The sequence below is a fragment of the Myotis yumanensis genome, unplaced genomic scaffold (assembly GCF_028538775.1).
Source record: "Myotis yumanensis isolate MYYU_CA2020_CCGP unplaced genomic scaffold, mMyoYum1.0.hap1 SCAF_14, whole genome shotgun sequence".
Classification (NCBI taxonomy): Eukaryota; Metazoa; Chordata; class Mammalia; order Chiroptera; family Vespertilionidae; genus Myotis; species Myotis yumanensis.
This window is the reverse complement of record NW_027223765.1, coordinates 30,557,380-30,574,255: the sequence shown is the minus strand read 5'-3', so window position 1 is coordinate 30,574,255 and position 16,876 is coordinate 30,557,380. Positions and strand designations below refer to the sequence as shown.

Here is a 16,876-nt window from a genome sequence, read left to right as displayed (position 1 = left end):
GGCAAGAGAAACTTCTAAAAATTTACACACTTTTTTATTTCTTTACATACTAATTCAGTGAACATGCATTATGTGTCAGTATATCAGTTAAAATTAGGCTTAGCTGCTATAACAGAAAATAGAAAATAATGGTGGCTTAGATTGTTTCCCTCGCGGGTCAAGGACATCCAGAGGTAGGTAGTCTGGGCCTGGTATGGCAGCGTCAGGTTCCTCACGGTCCTGCCTTTCTCTTGGCTTATTCTCTGTCAAACCTGCAGTTAGTCCTCCTCCGGATGCGAGAGAGCTGCCGCACTCCAGCCATCACATTCTAGAAAGCAGGGGTGAGAAGAGGAGAAAGTCATGCCTTTTTCTTTTGAAGAGAGTTCCTGGAAGTGTCACCCAACACTTCTGTTTATAGATTACTGGCCAAACCTGAGGCACCTGGCCTCACCCTCCTGCAGAGATGGGGAATATAGCAATGTGCCAGCTAAAGACAGGGGCTCTGTGCCTAAAAAGGAAGGGGAAATGGATACTGGGAAGTGACCAGCAACCTCTGCCCTACAGGTTCTAAATATTTGTTCTTCCTGCTAAATTATAATCCTAAGGACAGGCACCAGGTTTTCCTTGCCCCTGTCCCTAAGGCACTAGCAGAGTGTCTGGTGGTTCTTTTATTTTAATTATCTGTTAGTTTGCACTCCTCACAGCAGATCCCAGGCACTTGTCACCTTCTACCTGCTCTTCTATACCTTCTTTGTTCCAAGCTAGCAAGTCCGTTGTGATGTGGGGCATCTTTGTTCTTCATTATCAGAAGACGTTATTTCTACCAGAATGACATCAAAATACTCATTCCTCTGTTCCTCAGTATTGACTCTTAACTCAGTCTCAGCGATGCTTAGAGCTGAGTTCATTTGGTTGGAGCTAGACGGATGACTACAGCAGGGCGATGGAAGTGGCCTTCCTCGGGAGCACTCCTCTGTGGTCCACCTCCCAGGCCCAGCTGGTCTGAATGAGCTGCCTAACAAAGTGGGGGTTGCTGACCGCTTCCTAAGGGCTGCTAGGTTTTGATTGTGGGTGAATATAAAAAGTGTGGGGCCTATTTTGAACAAAGTGAACAGCATATAGCAGCAGATGTGGGAATGGTGAATTCTGTTTTAAACATAATGAAAGGAAAGATAAAGGAGCTAATATTTCTGGAGAACCCCCTATGGGCCAGGTACATGGGTCAGTTTCAATCACCCCATAATAGACCTAGGATGCGGGGGATTTATCTCCGTTTCCCATGTGGCTCACTGAGGCTGGGACTCTTCACCAGAATGCAAGCACAAACCCTTCCCCTCTGGGTGTGTTGAAAGCATCAGCGTTGATGTGTGTAGTTTTTAGCACAGTGCCCCGCCTGTCACTCAGTAAAGCTGGTAGCTGTCACTCAGTTCCACCTTCCTGCAGCTATCGAAATTAGTCTCAACTCCTGAGGATAGGGTTGCAAGAGACCTCGTTCCATTCCTGGGCTCCTTCAAATCTTTTGAAAGTTCTCAAAACGGAAGAGCCAGGCTGCCTGCTTTCCTGGGAGTCTCATAATTGGGACGAGGGCTTAATTGGCATGTTTGTTTCCTCCAAGGGTTGGCTGGCAGAGGATCCTCACACTGACAAAGAAGGCCCGCTTTGCTTTTGTTCTTAGCAGCACTGTGTGCCCATAGCAACAGCGAGTGCATCCAACAAAGTTGAAAAGAAAAAGCGCCCAGAGTTCATGTGGAGGTGGATTGCCCTGGAGAAGTTGACACACTCCCACAGATGGAAATGGTTTTACTGGGTCCTGAAAAATGTGCTCATCGACCCCACAAATACAGGATGGGGCGAAAGCAGGTTTACAGTTGTTTGTATGGAAAAATATTACTGTAATTAATAAACAATCATACAAGAATAAACTGTTTTTGCGTATTCACAACTGTAAACCTACTTTTGCCCAACCCTGCACATACCATGTCTCTTGTTTTCTTTAAGATGAGGAGTTCGGTCAAGAGGTCCGTGTAATGAAAGATGTTTATAGAATCCATTTCCATTCTGCCCGAAGCCATCTGCTTTATGTCTATAATAAACAAGGATGTTTGCAGCCACTCTCCCGGTCTGGGTCGTGTTAGAGGCACTCATGGCGAGGAAAGGTAAATTGACTGCCTCCCAGGCGATGCGCATTAGCACATTACATCAGCAGCGACGGGCACTTAACCTTCCCAGCTCGCCTTTCTTCACGGTGTCTCTGCGACGGCCTGTGACAAATGGGCCGAGGGGCACATGCTTAGTTAGAATTTAGTACATGTGGGGCATCCGCCAGCATCGCATCACCTGGTGATTGAGGTGAAATGTGGGCAGCAGGGAAGGCCATTCTCTGGGAAGCCGGGGACCTTCACCCGGTGAGGGGTGCTGGGATTAGCCATCCTGGAGCCTCCTGATGCACCATCCTGGGAGTACTTGAGATCTCCTTCAGAAGCAGAAATATGAGTAAGTCACACCTCTGTTTAAAATCCTTCAGAGGCTTCTCATTGTCTATAGGATAAAATCCTGCACAGCACCCTTGGGGGCCTGCATGATCCTTACACCCTCTGCAGCCTCATCTCGGGCCACCCACACATGAGCTCACACCGACACACGACCACATTGACATGCTTTTTTAGTTCATGACCCACCTTAGGTAGTGGTTTCTGGACTTTGGCAGTGCTGGTCCCTGTGCCCAACACACCCTTTAATATCCGTCTTATCAGCTCAACTCCTGATCCTTTCCTGCCCCAGCGCAGAGGCCACTTCAGAGAACCAGCCCCTAAGTAGGTGAGGTGTTACTTTCCTATGGCTGCTGTAGCAAATTGCCATCAATTGTTGGCTTAAAACAACACAGTTTTACAGTTCTGTGCTTTCAGAGGTCTGCACTGAAGGTGTCAGCAGGGCCGGGCTCCTGCTGAGGCTCTAGGGGAGAAAGCGTTTCCTTGCCGGTTCCAGTAACTAGAGGCCACGTGCACTGCTTGGTTCAGGGCCCCTCCTCCATCTTCAAAGCCAGCAGCACAACATCTTCTCTCCTTTCTGGTCCTTACGTCTTTATCAAACTCTCCCTCATCATCCCTCTTGATAAAATTGGGCCACCTTGCTAATCCAGGATAACCTCTCATTTCAAGACGCTTACTTTAATCACAGCTGCAAAGTCCCGTTGCTTGGCAGAGTGGCAGCCTGTTGCAACACTCCGTTGTCCAGGACAGAGGGATGACCTTGGTGTCCATGTGCAGGAGACTGGCATGTTCCTGTTGGTGGGATCCTGGCATTGAAGATGGCACAACAGGGCAGGAATGCTTTATTTGATTTCAGTCTGGTCTGGTGGAGTGGGGTCTTGGAGCATGGTCTTAAGTTCCTCTAGGAAGCCAGAAAGGTGAGATTATATCTCTGGAAGACCCTGTCTAGTGATTGTGACAAAACCAGAGAGGGAAGGTGGTCATCTGAAAGGGACTACGCATGGTTGGAGATAGTCAGTCATTCTCTCATTCATTCCACACATTTCTGAGGGCCTTCCCCCGCCGCCCCCGTGTGCTAGGCACAGTGCAGGAGTTGAGGGGACCTAGATGAATAAGAAACCACCCAGTAGGAATTCATCTACTTGGTGAAGAGTGACATGGAAACAAAGCAATGATGGTTCGGTGATTGATGAAGGAAGGAAGTGATCAAATGTGTAACAAATACATTAGCACAGTGCGGGTATGGGGGTGGGATGGGGTAGAGGGGTATTGGGTAGGGGCTCCAAGGAGAAACCTTGATGGCAGGAGTGAGGATGGTGGTTCAGGTGCTTGAACAGCACTTGCAGAAGCAAGGAGAAAGGAATCTGCACGTTGTATTTGACGAGCGAGATGAAATGCTGTCTGGGTGACTGTAGAGGGGGAAGCAGTACACTGGAGAGGGGGCTGGGGCCAGAAGTGGAATCTGTTTGCCCTGTCTCCTATTTAATGATGAATTCCAAGAAGGCTGCATGCTGCCTTCTCAACTTGTTAAATCCTTCCACAGCAATTATTGCTCATGTGTGGACTTCCATTAAATGCTCATTGATGATAAGCCTTTCCCAATAGCAAGTCGCCCACACTTGCTTCATCTCCCAAGGTATTATTACATGATAGGGCAGACAAGTCACTTTTATAGGATGCTTCTGGCCTTGTGTCTGATGAGACTTACACTCAAATCGGAGTCTGGTTTATTCTCCTGGTTGACTGCAGGAGTGAGTTCCTTTCAACCCTACCATTGTATTTCTCTAGGCTTGGGTTTGGGAGGGTGTGTAGTTGAAGCAAGTTAGAGCATACAATGACGCAGGTGCACTGACCTCGTTCCTGAGCCTGGGACTGTGTGCTCACTGCCGCCTCCTGCCTGAGGTGCTGCCCAGGCAGCATAAGTCACTGTTCCAGCAGTGTGGCTCAGTGCGCTCACAGCAAGGAGAGAAAAGAAAGTCACTTATTAAATATCATTTATTCTTTTTCCCAACATCACACTTCATTGCCACCATTCAAATAAATGTCCTAATTTACAGTTTCTGGGAACTTTTGGAAAAGTGGATCCAAACCCCAGGTTACCTGAAATGGGGCAGTTACATGTTTTAATGGCCCTAGGAAATTATATTTTGTCAAAATGAAATAGAATTTTGAAAGGCTTTATAGTCGTTGTGAAAAACAGCCAGCCTCTCCAGATAACACTCATCACAAGGCTGCTCTTGTGAATAGTTCAGCACTCTCTGCAAATAGTATCTCATTAAATCATCCAACCTCCCTGTGAAGAGCTAGCAGCAGCAGCTTGCAGACTCCTTTTTCTTATACTGTAGAGGGTGTTTCTGCTGCCTCAAAAGGAGCCCACCTAAGTTGAGACTTTTTTATCTTCATGCGGTAACTCGGAATACATCCAGAACAGCTTCTGTACACTAGGAGGTGCATTGGGCCTTCCCACCACCAGGGTGCAGGTCTGCTCTCCAGCTGGCCAGTGCCCTTTTCAGTTTCCAGGGAGCCCAGCTCTGTGCTTGAAGCTGACTGAGCTTCTGAGGTAGAGAAAACACGGCCCCTGCTCTTACAGAGCTTACTGTCCAGTGAGGAGGAAGGACACAGAGCAGGTTTCTGCAATTGATGTGGTATATGATTTGCTGAAGGTAGAGAGTAGCTAGCCCAAGCTAAGTGTCAGGAGAGCTCCCTGACAATTATATCTCCAACTCTGTGGCGGACACTGTGGACATCCTATTCCCAGCTCCCTTTACCTTGCTGATTCTCACTGGAGAGGTTACAAAGCTAAATACTTGCTTTTCCAGCCTCCCTTATAGAGTGGCCATGTGGCCTAGTTCTGGCCAGTGAGACAGAAGCAAAACTATAGTGGCGGAGGGAGGTTCTGAAAAAGCTCTTGTGTTCTTCACTAAGGGGGACAATCAAACTAGTATAGCACCTTGAGGCTTCTTCTTGCTTTGATTGTACCCATGATGCTGTAGCTATAGCAGCCATCTTGTAATCTGAAGGAAAAGCTGAGAGAATTGCAGGGATTGGAGAACCAGTGATCCAATGCCAGCAGCTGACAACTTCTAGATTTTTCATCATGTGAGAAACAAATAACCTCTATTTGTTTAAGCCACTGAGGTTAGGCTTCTAAAATTTGCAACCAAATGCATTCCTAACTGATAACAGGCACCTAGCAGGCAGTCAAGAAATTGTGATTAAAGCCATAAATAATGTGATCGATCACCTGAGTTGAGTCTTAACAGATTGGGGTGTGCTGGGTTATTTCAGTTGGAGGAAACTGAAATAGCATGAACAGAAGCTTGAAGCAGGAAGCCATGAGGAGCTCACAAAGGAACCACTCACAAGTAATTCATTGTTCCTTGAATATAAAGAGGCAGGCGGTGGTTGGATGCAAGCCTGGAGAAGCAGACAGTAGGGGCCAGATTAAAACAATGTTCTTAGATACAAAGAGGGTCCCAGGCTCCAGTGACATAACTGTCCATGTTACCCCTGAAATTGCAGAATTACAGCCAAGGCCACCATAGCAAGAGGAGTGAGAAAGGAAGTGAATGCATTCCTCCTGTTGGCCACTGTATTAGTTAGCTGTTGCTGCATAACAAGTTACCCCAGAACTTAGCAGGTTAAAACAACACACACTTAGGATCTCATCATTTCTATATGTCAGAAATATAGATGTGGCTTAACTCTGTCTTCTGACTCAGAGTCTCTTATAAGACACAGGGCTGCAGTCTCATCTGAAGACTCAGCTGGGGAAGGATCCACTTGCACATTCACTCACATGGTTATTGGCAGGATTCAGTTCCTTATCTGCTGTTGGCATCAGAAGTCTCCTTCAGCTGCTTGCCTCATGGGTCTCTCCATGAGGCAACTCACAACAGGACAGCTGACTTTATCAAGTGAGCAAGTGAAAAAGCAGAAGAGGGAAGTCTGCGTTCTTTGTAACTTCTTTCAGAAGTAGAATTCCACTCCTTTGCTGCATTCTGCTCATTAAAAGCAAGTTACATGCCAAAACCAGTTTGGCTCAGTGGATAGAGCATTGGCCTGCGGACTGAAAGGTCCCAGGCTCGATTCCGGTCAAGGGCATGTACCTGGGTTGCGGGCACATCCCCAGTGGGAGATGTGCAGGAGGCAGCGGATTGATGTTTCTAGCCCTCTATCTCTCTCCCTTCCTCTCTGTAAAAAATCAATAAAATATATTTTTTAAAAAAAAGCAAGTTACAAGTCCAGCCCACACTCATGGTGAGGGGAGTACAGGTGAACACTGACAGGTGAGGATCACTGGGAGCCATTTGGCAGCTGCCACCCACAAGCCCACTGCCACCTCCTTTCTCCTTCGCTTCCCCCCTGTCATGCAGCAACATCTGTTTTGTCATTGTCATTATCATCACCACAGCCACAGTAATTATCTATTAAACACTTCTTAGGTACCAGACACATAACATATATAGTTCATTTATCCTCACAACCACTATATAAAGGTAAGTAATTTTATCCCCATCTTGAATTTTAGTAAACTGAAGCTCAGAGAGGAACTGTGATTTACCCTACATCACACAGCCAGTAAGAGGTAGAAGTAGGAGTCAAACCAAGGCTAACCCCAGTGGAGCTCTTCACTGTCTCTCCAGGAGGCAGCATCTCAGAGGTAGGAGAGCCACGTCTGCCAGCCTGCCCTGGAGCCCAGGCTGTTTTCTGCTTTCCTCTAACCTCACCAGTGCTGAAAGCCATAGCATGCAGAGACAAGAGGGTGGGCTAGGCCCTCTCAAAATGCTTGGGCCTAGATGAATGATAGGTAAAATGAAAAAAATCTGTAAAATAAATCATAGTCCTGCAACAATATTCATTTTCTGATTTTAATCATTGCTCTGTAGTTATATAAGAAAATGTCTTTGTTCATAGAAAACATATACTAAAGCAGCGGTCTCTAACCTTTTGCAATTCACGGACCACCAGTGGTCTGCAGACCACCAGTTGGCAAGTGCTGTTAAAGTATTTAGAAATAAAGAGGTATTATGTCTAGACTTTACTCTCCATCATTTCAGAAAAAAATTTTTTGTAGGTAGATATATGTATGCATATGTGTATGTCTGTGTGTGTGTGTGTGTGTGTGTGTGTGTGTAGAAAGAGAGAATGAATGATAAAGCAAATGTGGTAAGATGTTAATATTTGGGGAATCTTAGTAAAGGGTATATGGGAATTCTTTGCATAAGTTTTGCAACTTTTCTTGTAAGTTGGAAATTATTTTAAAATACGTTTTTTTAAAAGTGCTGGTCTACTCTGGGACCTGAGTTCTACTTGGACTATCAAAGATGACATTACATACCTCCTTTTGACCACAGGGAGACCCATCAGAGGCCAGGGAGGGTATGGAACTTATGAGCAGAACATGGTCTCTGAGGTCAGTCTTTCTGGGTTTCAGTCCTGGCCCTGTGGCTTCTCAGGTTCCTGTGCCATATGAGTAACCATTGGGGGTTGTTGAAAGGATTTGGTGAGATGAGGGATATACTTTGATGTAGTGTTTAGCACAGTCCCTGGCCCATGGGGAGTCCTCCATAAATGTTATTATTATTGTTATTGCCTCCTCAGTCATCTAATAAGTGAGAACTAATGTGCTGTGTGTGGTTTAGAGACTGATTGATCTTCACGTGAACTCCCTAACATGAGTTTTTGTCCCCATTAGGCAGGGTGGCCACTGCAGCAGATGCGGATGTGCCTGACAAGATGAAGAGCCGGATACCCGTGGTGCTCCTGGCCTGTGGCTCCTTCAACCCCATCACCAACATGCACCTGCGCTTGTTTGAGGTGGCCAGAGACCACCTGCACCAAACAGGTCAGTCAGGGGCCTACACCAATACTGGTGGGTTGGGCCTCCTGGGGCTTTGCTGGCTGCTGTCATCATCACCATTATTAAAACTGCTTGGTTTGTTCATTCACAGCATAGCTGGTGGCTTACATTTCTTCCATCATATTCCAAGGGTTAACACTCCTTCGCCGTGTGACATATCCCTGGCCATATAGTGGAATCCTTCTCAGAGTCCCCCAATACCCCTGCCCATCTCATGTTGCCCATAAATGCTAAAGACACCGAATACTTTATAGAACCTGTGTCTTCGACAGGGCACCCTTCCAGGTGCTCCCAGAAAGCATTTACCTACACAGCCAGATGAAGGGGTAGCATGTGCCCTTGAGAACCTCTGCTATTCCTCAGTGGGTAAGCAAACATTCTGCAGTTGACCACTGAACAATAAAGGGATTATGTGGCACTCTGATCCTCCCCCCACAAACACACATAAACACAGTCAAAAATCCACACATAATTTCTGACTCCCCCAAAACTTAGCTGTATGGAATTCTCATATACTATTGGTAGGAAAGTGAATGGTGCAACGGCTGTGGGAAACAGCTTGGCAATTTCTTACAAGTTAAATATTTACCTACCATGAGATTCAGCTGCTCCATACCTATTTACCCCCCTCCCCAAAAAATGAAAGCATATGCTCATGCAGACTTGTGCACGAATGTTCAGAGCAGCTTTAATTATGATAACACCAAACTGGCAACAATGCAAGCGCACACCAAGACGTGAATAAATAAAACAGATGGTGTTGTATCCATACAGCGGAGTAGTACTCAGCAATAAAAAAGAATGAACCAAAAACACAGATGAATCTCAATTATGCTGAATAGAAGAAGCCAGACCAAAAGAGAGTATATACTATATGAGTTTCATTTATATAAATTTCTAGAAATTGGAAACTACAGTGACGGCAAACAGATTAGTAGTTGAGGGGTTGGGGAGCAACCTGGGGCAGGAGGGAAGGACTACAAAGTGGCCCAAGTTTGGGGGATGATGGATATATTCGTTATCTCAATGGTGGTGTTGATTTCACAGGTGTATACATATGTCAAAACTTGCCAAATTATATCTTTTAAATATATGTGACTTACTGTATGCCAATTATACCTTTTTTATTTTATTTATTTATTTTAATTGTTGACAGTATTTACAGATGTCTCTCATCCCCCCTTCTTTACTCCTCTCCATTCAGCCCCTACCCACCACCAAATCAGGTCTTCACCACCCTATTGTTTGTGTCCATGGGCTATGTATATAAGCATATAAGTGCAAATTATACCTTGATAACAGAAATATCAAACTTAAAAAAAAAAGACTCCACAAGGTTGCTTCGGTCATATATTAAATGGGATAAATTCTGTAGGACAAGTGACCAAATTTGTTTAACAAATAAGCAGCATGCAAGAAAGAGGAATAGGAAACTATGATTCAATGGAGGTTTGAAGACATAGAAACCAAATATCATGTATGGACCTTATTTGAATCCTGATTCAAATCAACTGTAAAATGATATTCATGAGTTGGGGAAATCTTAACACTGACTAGATATTAGATGGTGTTAAAAAATTATTGTTTAAATTTTAAGGTCAATAATTGCTGTTGTTTTAAAATTTAAAAAAAAAAAGTGTCCTTTTCTCTTAGGAAAAAAGTATATACCCTTGGTGCAGCAATTCCACTTTCCACAATTTCTTATAAAGCAAGTATGTTGGGGGTGGGGAGAATATTTCTATTTTGGGGAAAGAAGGAATATACTCCCTATATATTTTAAAATAGTGTGTGGAATAATGTTCTTTCAGGGTATATAGCTTCTACTTGGCTTGCTATAAATATCTGCTTGACTCTTAGCCACTGAGTGGCTTTTCCTGTCAACTTTGACTCATCAGAAATGCCCCTGGCTTTGTGGCCATTATCTTTGCTGTGAGGTTTATCAGGGCAGGGCCTGTAATCTGTTTTCTAGAATGTGCTGCTTCACAGACAGCTATATTGGGGACTTCAGATACTTAATGTACTTGCAGACTCTGCTTTAGCCACATGGTAAGACTCTGGCATGACCCTGTGAGTGTCAGACAGTATTCCTGGTCCCCAAAAGTCACAGTAATTACAGAATGCATGGACACATTATATTATATATGATTTCTATCACTTGGGGTACTAATAGGTAAAGGATCCTTGGTCACAAATGACCTCCAGTACCTTCTTTGCCTTTATTCTCAGTCATTTCTCTATGGAAGAACTTGATCAGTTTTAAGTCCAGAATGAATTCTCCTGCCCATGTCTTTGAATGTTATACATCGAGTTGACACCTTTCAACATCCCACAGGTATTTACTGCATGTCCCCCAGGCCAGGCACTGTGGTTGGAAATGCAGTTGATTAAATTTTCTCCCCTGCCCCAAATAGTGCACGGTGTAGGTGGCCAGAGGTGCACAGTAGCAGGTGATTGTGGCACTAGGTGCAAAGGCGGGATGTCTCCCGCCTGGCAGTTGAGTGAAGCTTCTTGAAGGAGGTGACACCTAAAGCTTGCAGAATGTGAAAGACTTAGGCAGGCACAGTTTAGGGGCATTATGGGAAGAGAAAGCAGCATGGGTAGACATGGAGGTGGAAAAGACCGCATTCCAGCACATGGGAGAGAGAGACGAGGCTGAAGGTAGGGAGGACCAGATCATGAAAAGGGGACCTTTTTGCCACCATGAGGGGTATATGGTGTGAATGTCCCTTCGCTGTATAGTCGGGCATCATCTTCCCTGACCCACAGTCCCAGCCACTGACTGCAGCCTCCCCAGCCAGCACATCTGTGCATGGAGGCATAATCCAACCCACTACCTCTCCAGGAGCAAATATTTAAACAGAGCCTTTCTCTCAATCAGAATCAGCTCACGGCTAAGGGTGGATGAAAACCTGGCCCCACAGATGACCTTCTTTTTTCTTGAAAACGAAATCTTCCTTCAGTTGGTGTATTTTTACTAAAACAACTCACAATTTTCATTTGCTGTTGCATGCATATAAACTGAATTAAACAAGCTAAAGCAATTTGTTTAGTACCTTTAAATAGAAATTAACAGTGTCTTCCTAGTTTGCTGCAGTAGCTCAAATTTTGAACTTTTTCTCCTTTCATAAGCATCCTTTCTTCAAACTGCAGTTGTCCTTTCCTTCCTTTGTTTACTGCTTCCTTTTCCTCCTGAAACAACAGGAAACCTTAAAAACTGACAGAGGCCCTATAACATATCAAAACTTTTAACTGTCTTTAGTCCTGTGAAAACTTGTATCTGTAGGTTTTCATTAATAAAGTAGTAAAACAAAGTCATACAGGATAAAATGTTGAACCAGCTATTTTTTTACTCTCCTTTACTTGAAAGACTGTTTGGGAATAAGATACAGGCTTATAGGAATGTGTGGTGTCCGGATTTTCTGTATTTGTAGTACTGTCCTTTAACCAGAGGCACTTCCTTGCCTTGCACTGCATGCTGTACAACACTCACAGAGAGGATTCTCAAAGGCTTGATGGATGAAGATGTATAGTAGGTATGGGTGGTTTTGAAGAAGTTCATTTGCTGATTTTTGACAGAAACGATTCAACCCAACATATGACTAGTCCAGTGATGGCGAACCTCTGACACACGTGTCAGAGGTGACACGCGAACTCATTTTTTTGGTTGATTTTTCTTTGTTAAATGGCATCTAAATATATAAAATAAATATCAAAAATATAAGTCTTTGTTTTACTATGGTTGCAAATATCAAAAAATTTCTATATGTGACACGGCACCAGAGTTAAGTTAGGATTTTTCAAAATGCTGACACACCGAGCTCAAAAGGTTTGCCATCACTGGACTAGTCAATAGCATCAGACATACCTAAAGCATTTCTTTGAATATATTAAGGATTCAAGACTGAATTTCTCTTAAGATGTTGGATGTATTCCCAGTTGTAAGCAGTTGTTTTCCCAACATGTAGTCACAAATTTACTAAAGGAGATTGAATTCAATTTGAATTCTGTGTTCTGTTATTTCAACGTTTATTATTTCTAATCAACTTAATTTGAGCATTGGCCTATATTTCAACAACAGTCCACTTGTATTTTGTTTTTTTAAATCAAACTTTCTGTGAGTTTAATACTTGGTCATTAATGACTTTGTAGCACCTGTTGTTTTGTGTCTAACAAACTCATATAGTCCTTACTGTTTGTCAGGTAGTGTTCTAACAGCATTACAGGAACTCATTTAACTTTCATAGCAACCTACGAAGTGGGTACTGTTACTCTCCCTATTTTTCAGATGGAGAAGCTGAGGCTCGGAGAGATTGAGTAAGTTTTCCAAGGTCACACACCTAGTAGAGACAGTTTTCCCCAGAGAATCTGTGCTCATAACCACCAACCCATGCTTCCTCCATTTATTCAACAAATTACTTGTTGAACTGGGAACTATGCAACATGCAGGCATAATAGGGGAGCAAAAGTGGTCCCTGTGTGACCTCGGGCAAGTTACCAAAGGGTAGAACATAAGAACCTTCTAATGTGCAAATCTCAAAGCATAGAAGGATTTTATAAAAATGAAGGTACTTCTAGTCCTACTCTTGAGAACTTGTGAATCAAATGGGACAAGGGGAAAGTCTGAGATGAGAAGGAATACTTTAAGCACAAGAATAACAACCATGTGCAAGAGAATGCCACATAAGCTATAATGGTTAAAGAAGGTTGTTTAAGTACAAGGACTAGAACATAGAAAGTGTTCAGTTGCCCTAGCTGGTGTGGCTCAGTGGATAGAGCATAGTCCTGTGGACTGAAGGGTCCTAGGTTTGATTCTAGTCAAGAGCACCTACCTCAGTTGCAGGCTCCATCCCTGGCCTTGATTGGGGCATGTGCGGGAGCCAACCAAAAGATGTGTCTCTCTCACATAGATGTTTCTCTCTCTGTGTCTCTGTACCTTCCTTTCATTCTCTCTAAAAATCAATAGAAAAATATCATCAGGTGAGAATTAACAAAAAAAGAAAGTGTTCAATGGTCAGGAGACCATTTTCTCCCTACCTTTATTGATAGGGAAACAGGCTTGAAGAGGTTGTCACTTAAACAGCTAATCATGGGGGAATTGGGTGTGAACCCAGGCCGTTACCCAAACGCCAGTGTTCTTCCCACTGCCCCCCCTGCAGAGATGCAGCAGCAGGCTTCTGTGAGGCCTTCTGAATGTGTAAGTCCCAAAGACGACAGATGTGTGGCAGAGAGTCGGGGTGGACTGGCAGAACACAGAGAAGTGGTGGAGGCTAGATCTTGGAGTCTGAAATGCCAAGTAAGGAATGTGGACTTTAGGTGAAAGGGACTCTATGGAAGTCTTTAACCAAGTGGCCACCAGGTGAGATCTTGACACATGAATCTTCAGAGAACCTCTGGAAAACCATTGCTAGAATACTCTTAGCAACCTATACCTGGATAGCCCAGATCCCCATCCAGCGCCTGGATTGCTGACTTGAGAGTTCAGGCCAAGCATGTCAAACTCACGGCCCTTGGGCCGCATGCACCCCACAATGAATATTTTTGCAGCCCAGCCAATATAATGGTATGTAAGAAATGTTTTAATAAAAATTTTGTAACTTAATTTTTACATTATCCTGTTATACATAATTATTAATAATGACCTACAACGTTCGCTAATGACTGATTACCATAATCGTGTTGCATTCATTTCCCTTATATGCCTTAAAAACGCAGGCACACCATTTCTCTCCATTAATACTAGCAGCGAATATTTTAGCAGCCAGTTGCCACGTCATTAGTCTTGGACTGACTTGTTTGGTGTGCACAACAGGAAATATTCTGCTTTCAAAGAACAAGAAAAATAGGTTTATTTGCGTTATGCTTATTAATTTGTGCAGTTATTCAGTGTCTGGTAAGTTAATGGTCAAGAAAAAATACTAATTTTTATTAAAATTTTCTATTATTTTATGTTAACAATGACTCACTTATTTCTGCCTTTTGTATTCAGCAGATCTCTATGGAAATAAACCTATGTTTCTGTGAAAATTGAAGCTTTTGGTTTTTTGCGGCCCACATAAACTTAAACCTTGTTTATTTGGCCCGTGTTAGCCTTTGAGTTTGACATGCTTGGTTCAGGCCCCCTTCACCAGAGCAAACTGGACACAGCTTTCGGAGCAGGTGCACAGCCCCAGACAGCTTTTGCCTGCAATTGGCCCAGTATGCATTTCCCACTTCATTGCTAAGGTGATCTTGTAAAATCTTGTCTGATGCCTGGATAAGGTTTTGCCTTCATTGCTGTTACTTGCCTGCTCATGTGGAAACTCTCCCAAATAGGGAAATGACTTATTCTCTGTGAACTCTTGCTAGCTCTGAGCAGTCATCACTTTTTCTTTCTAAGTGCTTAGAAATTATCAGTTTCAGACCCTGTTCCTGATTTTGCTGTGGTTTGAATTCAGGGTCTCAAACTGTAGTCAAGAATTTATCCTTTTTGCTTTTTCTATAGTCAGCTCAACAGATTCCTCCAGAAAGAGAACACTGGTTTTCTAGACTCATGGAGAGAAAGTGGCCACAGATCTGCTCTCCGTCAAATCTTTGTTCCGGCCTAGGCAGGATCCAGGAGGCCTATGTCTGGCAGCCTGCCAGCACGCAGACCCCACCCAGCCACTCAGCTCTGACTTCGTTGCTCTTGGGTCTTGGATTCTCTATTTCTGCTCTCTCTTGGTTGCCACAACCCATAAAAGAAAGGATTGCAGAATAGTGAACCACAGAGGAGACAAACGCCCCTCCCTGTGACTATGGGGGTCACAGAAAGAGCACTGGTTTTGAAGTTAACCTGGTTGTTAAACCCACTCACTAGTTCATGATCTTGAGCAATGCCCTTCACCCACCAAACTGTGTTTCCTCAGCTGCGACATGGAGATAAAATCTCCTAACCCTACAAGATTATTTATTGTAAGGCCTAAATGAGATGATGTACATAAAGTATCCAGCCCGCGTGATATATCCAACACATGTTTGGCCTCTCCACTACATCCAGCTCAGGCCCCAGCCCAGAGCTGGCTTAAAGCGGCTCCTGTTCCTATGACCATGAGCGGACAGGTTCACATAATAATCTCACATCTATGCATGGAAGTGAGGAAACCACAACACAGCTTCTCCTGTTTCCTTTATCCCTTTCTTGATACTTTATGTTATTTCCTCATGATCTTGCCCCACATGTGCGTGGCATCCCGGATTAAACTGCATCGTAAAGATAACCAGTCAAAAGCTTTGTTCTTTTTCTCCTTTTGGACAACCTGGAGGAGGGGTAAGATATTTTATGGCTCCCAGATTTTCCTCTCAGTGACTTGCATTTTAAATGGAAGCATATTTATTGATCATCAGCGGTTTTCTGTGTTAAATAAAAACACTTGATCAGTGTCCAGTGTATTGCACATGACTGTTGCTACCCCTGTGATTTAATTTTGACTCTCTAATATAGAGTGAGTATAAAGAGAATTAAATGCATCATGATCAGGTAGTACTGCATAATCTGAGATAAGGGGGGAAATTAAGCTGTAATAATTCTATTTAAGGCAGTGACTGCTCCAGTTCTGGGTCTTCTGAGCTTTAGGAGATACCATGAGAGCCTGAGTAAATTTTCAATAATCCCAGCATGTTACTTTAATCTTGGGCTCACAGATGATGTTTATTAATGAAGTAGAGTGATTTTAATATATATTCATGCACAGTTCTCCAGCCTGGTCTGAAACATTGTTCATTTCACATTTCTAATATAAAACTTTTTTTTTCTGGGGGTGTTGGATTATTCCAGCAATTGTTTGGACCAAAATAAGTTTTTCCTTATCCTATGAGGTTTCAAGGGTTTGTGGCTACACATGTGTTAACATTCAAATCCTTTCAAAAGGTGCTCTTAATAACAAATTATCATTTTTCTTATCCTTATATGTCTACCTTGGGATGTGGCTTAAATGAAGTAGACTCTAGACAGGTCTCTGAGGGGGCAGTTTCTATGACATTATTCTTGCACTAGACTTGACTACGCCAGGTTAGAGGTAAACAGCACTTAACCGATGAGTGACCTTTACATTGAGGCTCTCAGACAAATGAATCCTGCATTCTGGTTTTCATTCTACACACTACTGCTCATATATACAATGCTATGAAAAAATGGGAACCGTTACTCATGTCCCCAGAAACTATAAGATGCCTCCCACCTCTTTCCCTGTTTTCTCATCCTTTTCTCCTTCCCTCTAGCTGAAGATAAAAAGAAAACAAATCAATAATTATTTATTTAACTTTTTTATTATTTTGTTCTACTTTGTGCTATTCCTCAAAAAGAGTTGAAGTTGCAAACGATGTATCCAACCAAGAACTAGTACCTACAGTATATAAAGCAGTCTCAGAACTTAAAACACAAACAGTCCAATTGGGAAATGGGAAGAAGACACCAAGAGACATTTCACTGAAGAGGATATACAGATGGCAAAGAAGCACATGAAAAGACATTTAACATTTGCCATTAGGGAAATGCAATTTTAAAACCACAAGAAGGTATTACTATATA

The 16,876-nt window shown here is 43.3% G+C and overlaps 1 protein-coding gene across 1 annotated transcript in view; it reads left to right on the top strand.

Moving 5' to 3' along the window:
• LOC139022394 (uncharacterized) overlaps positions 1 to 16,876 on the top strand; it is a 119,680-nt gene that overhangs the window by 35,857 nt on the left and 66,947 nt on the right. The window contains 1 exon segment of the mRNA XM_070433506.1: positions 8,167 to 8,316. Within this exon segment, the coding sequence (XP_070289607.1) occupies positions 8,208 to 8,316 (109 nt within the window). The 5' untranslated portion in view covers positions 8,167 to 8,207.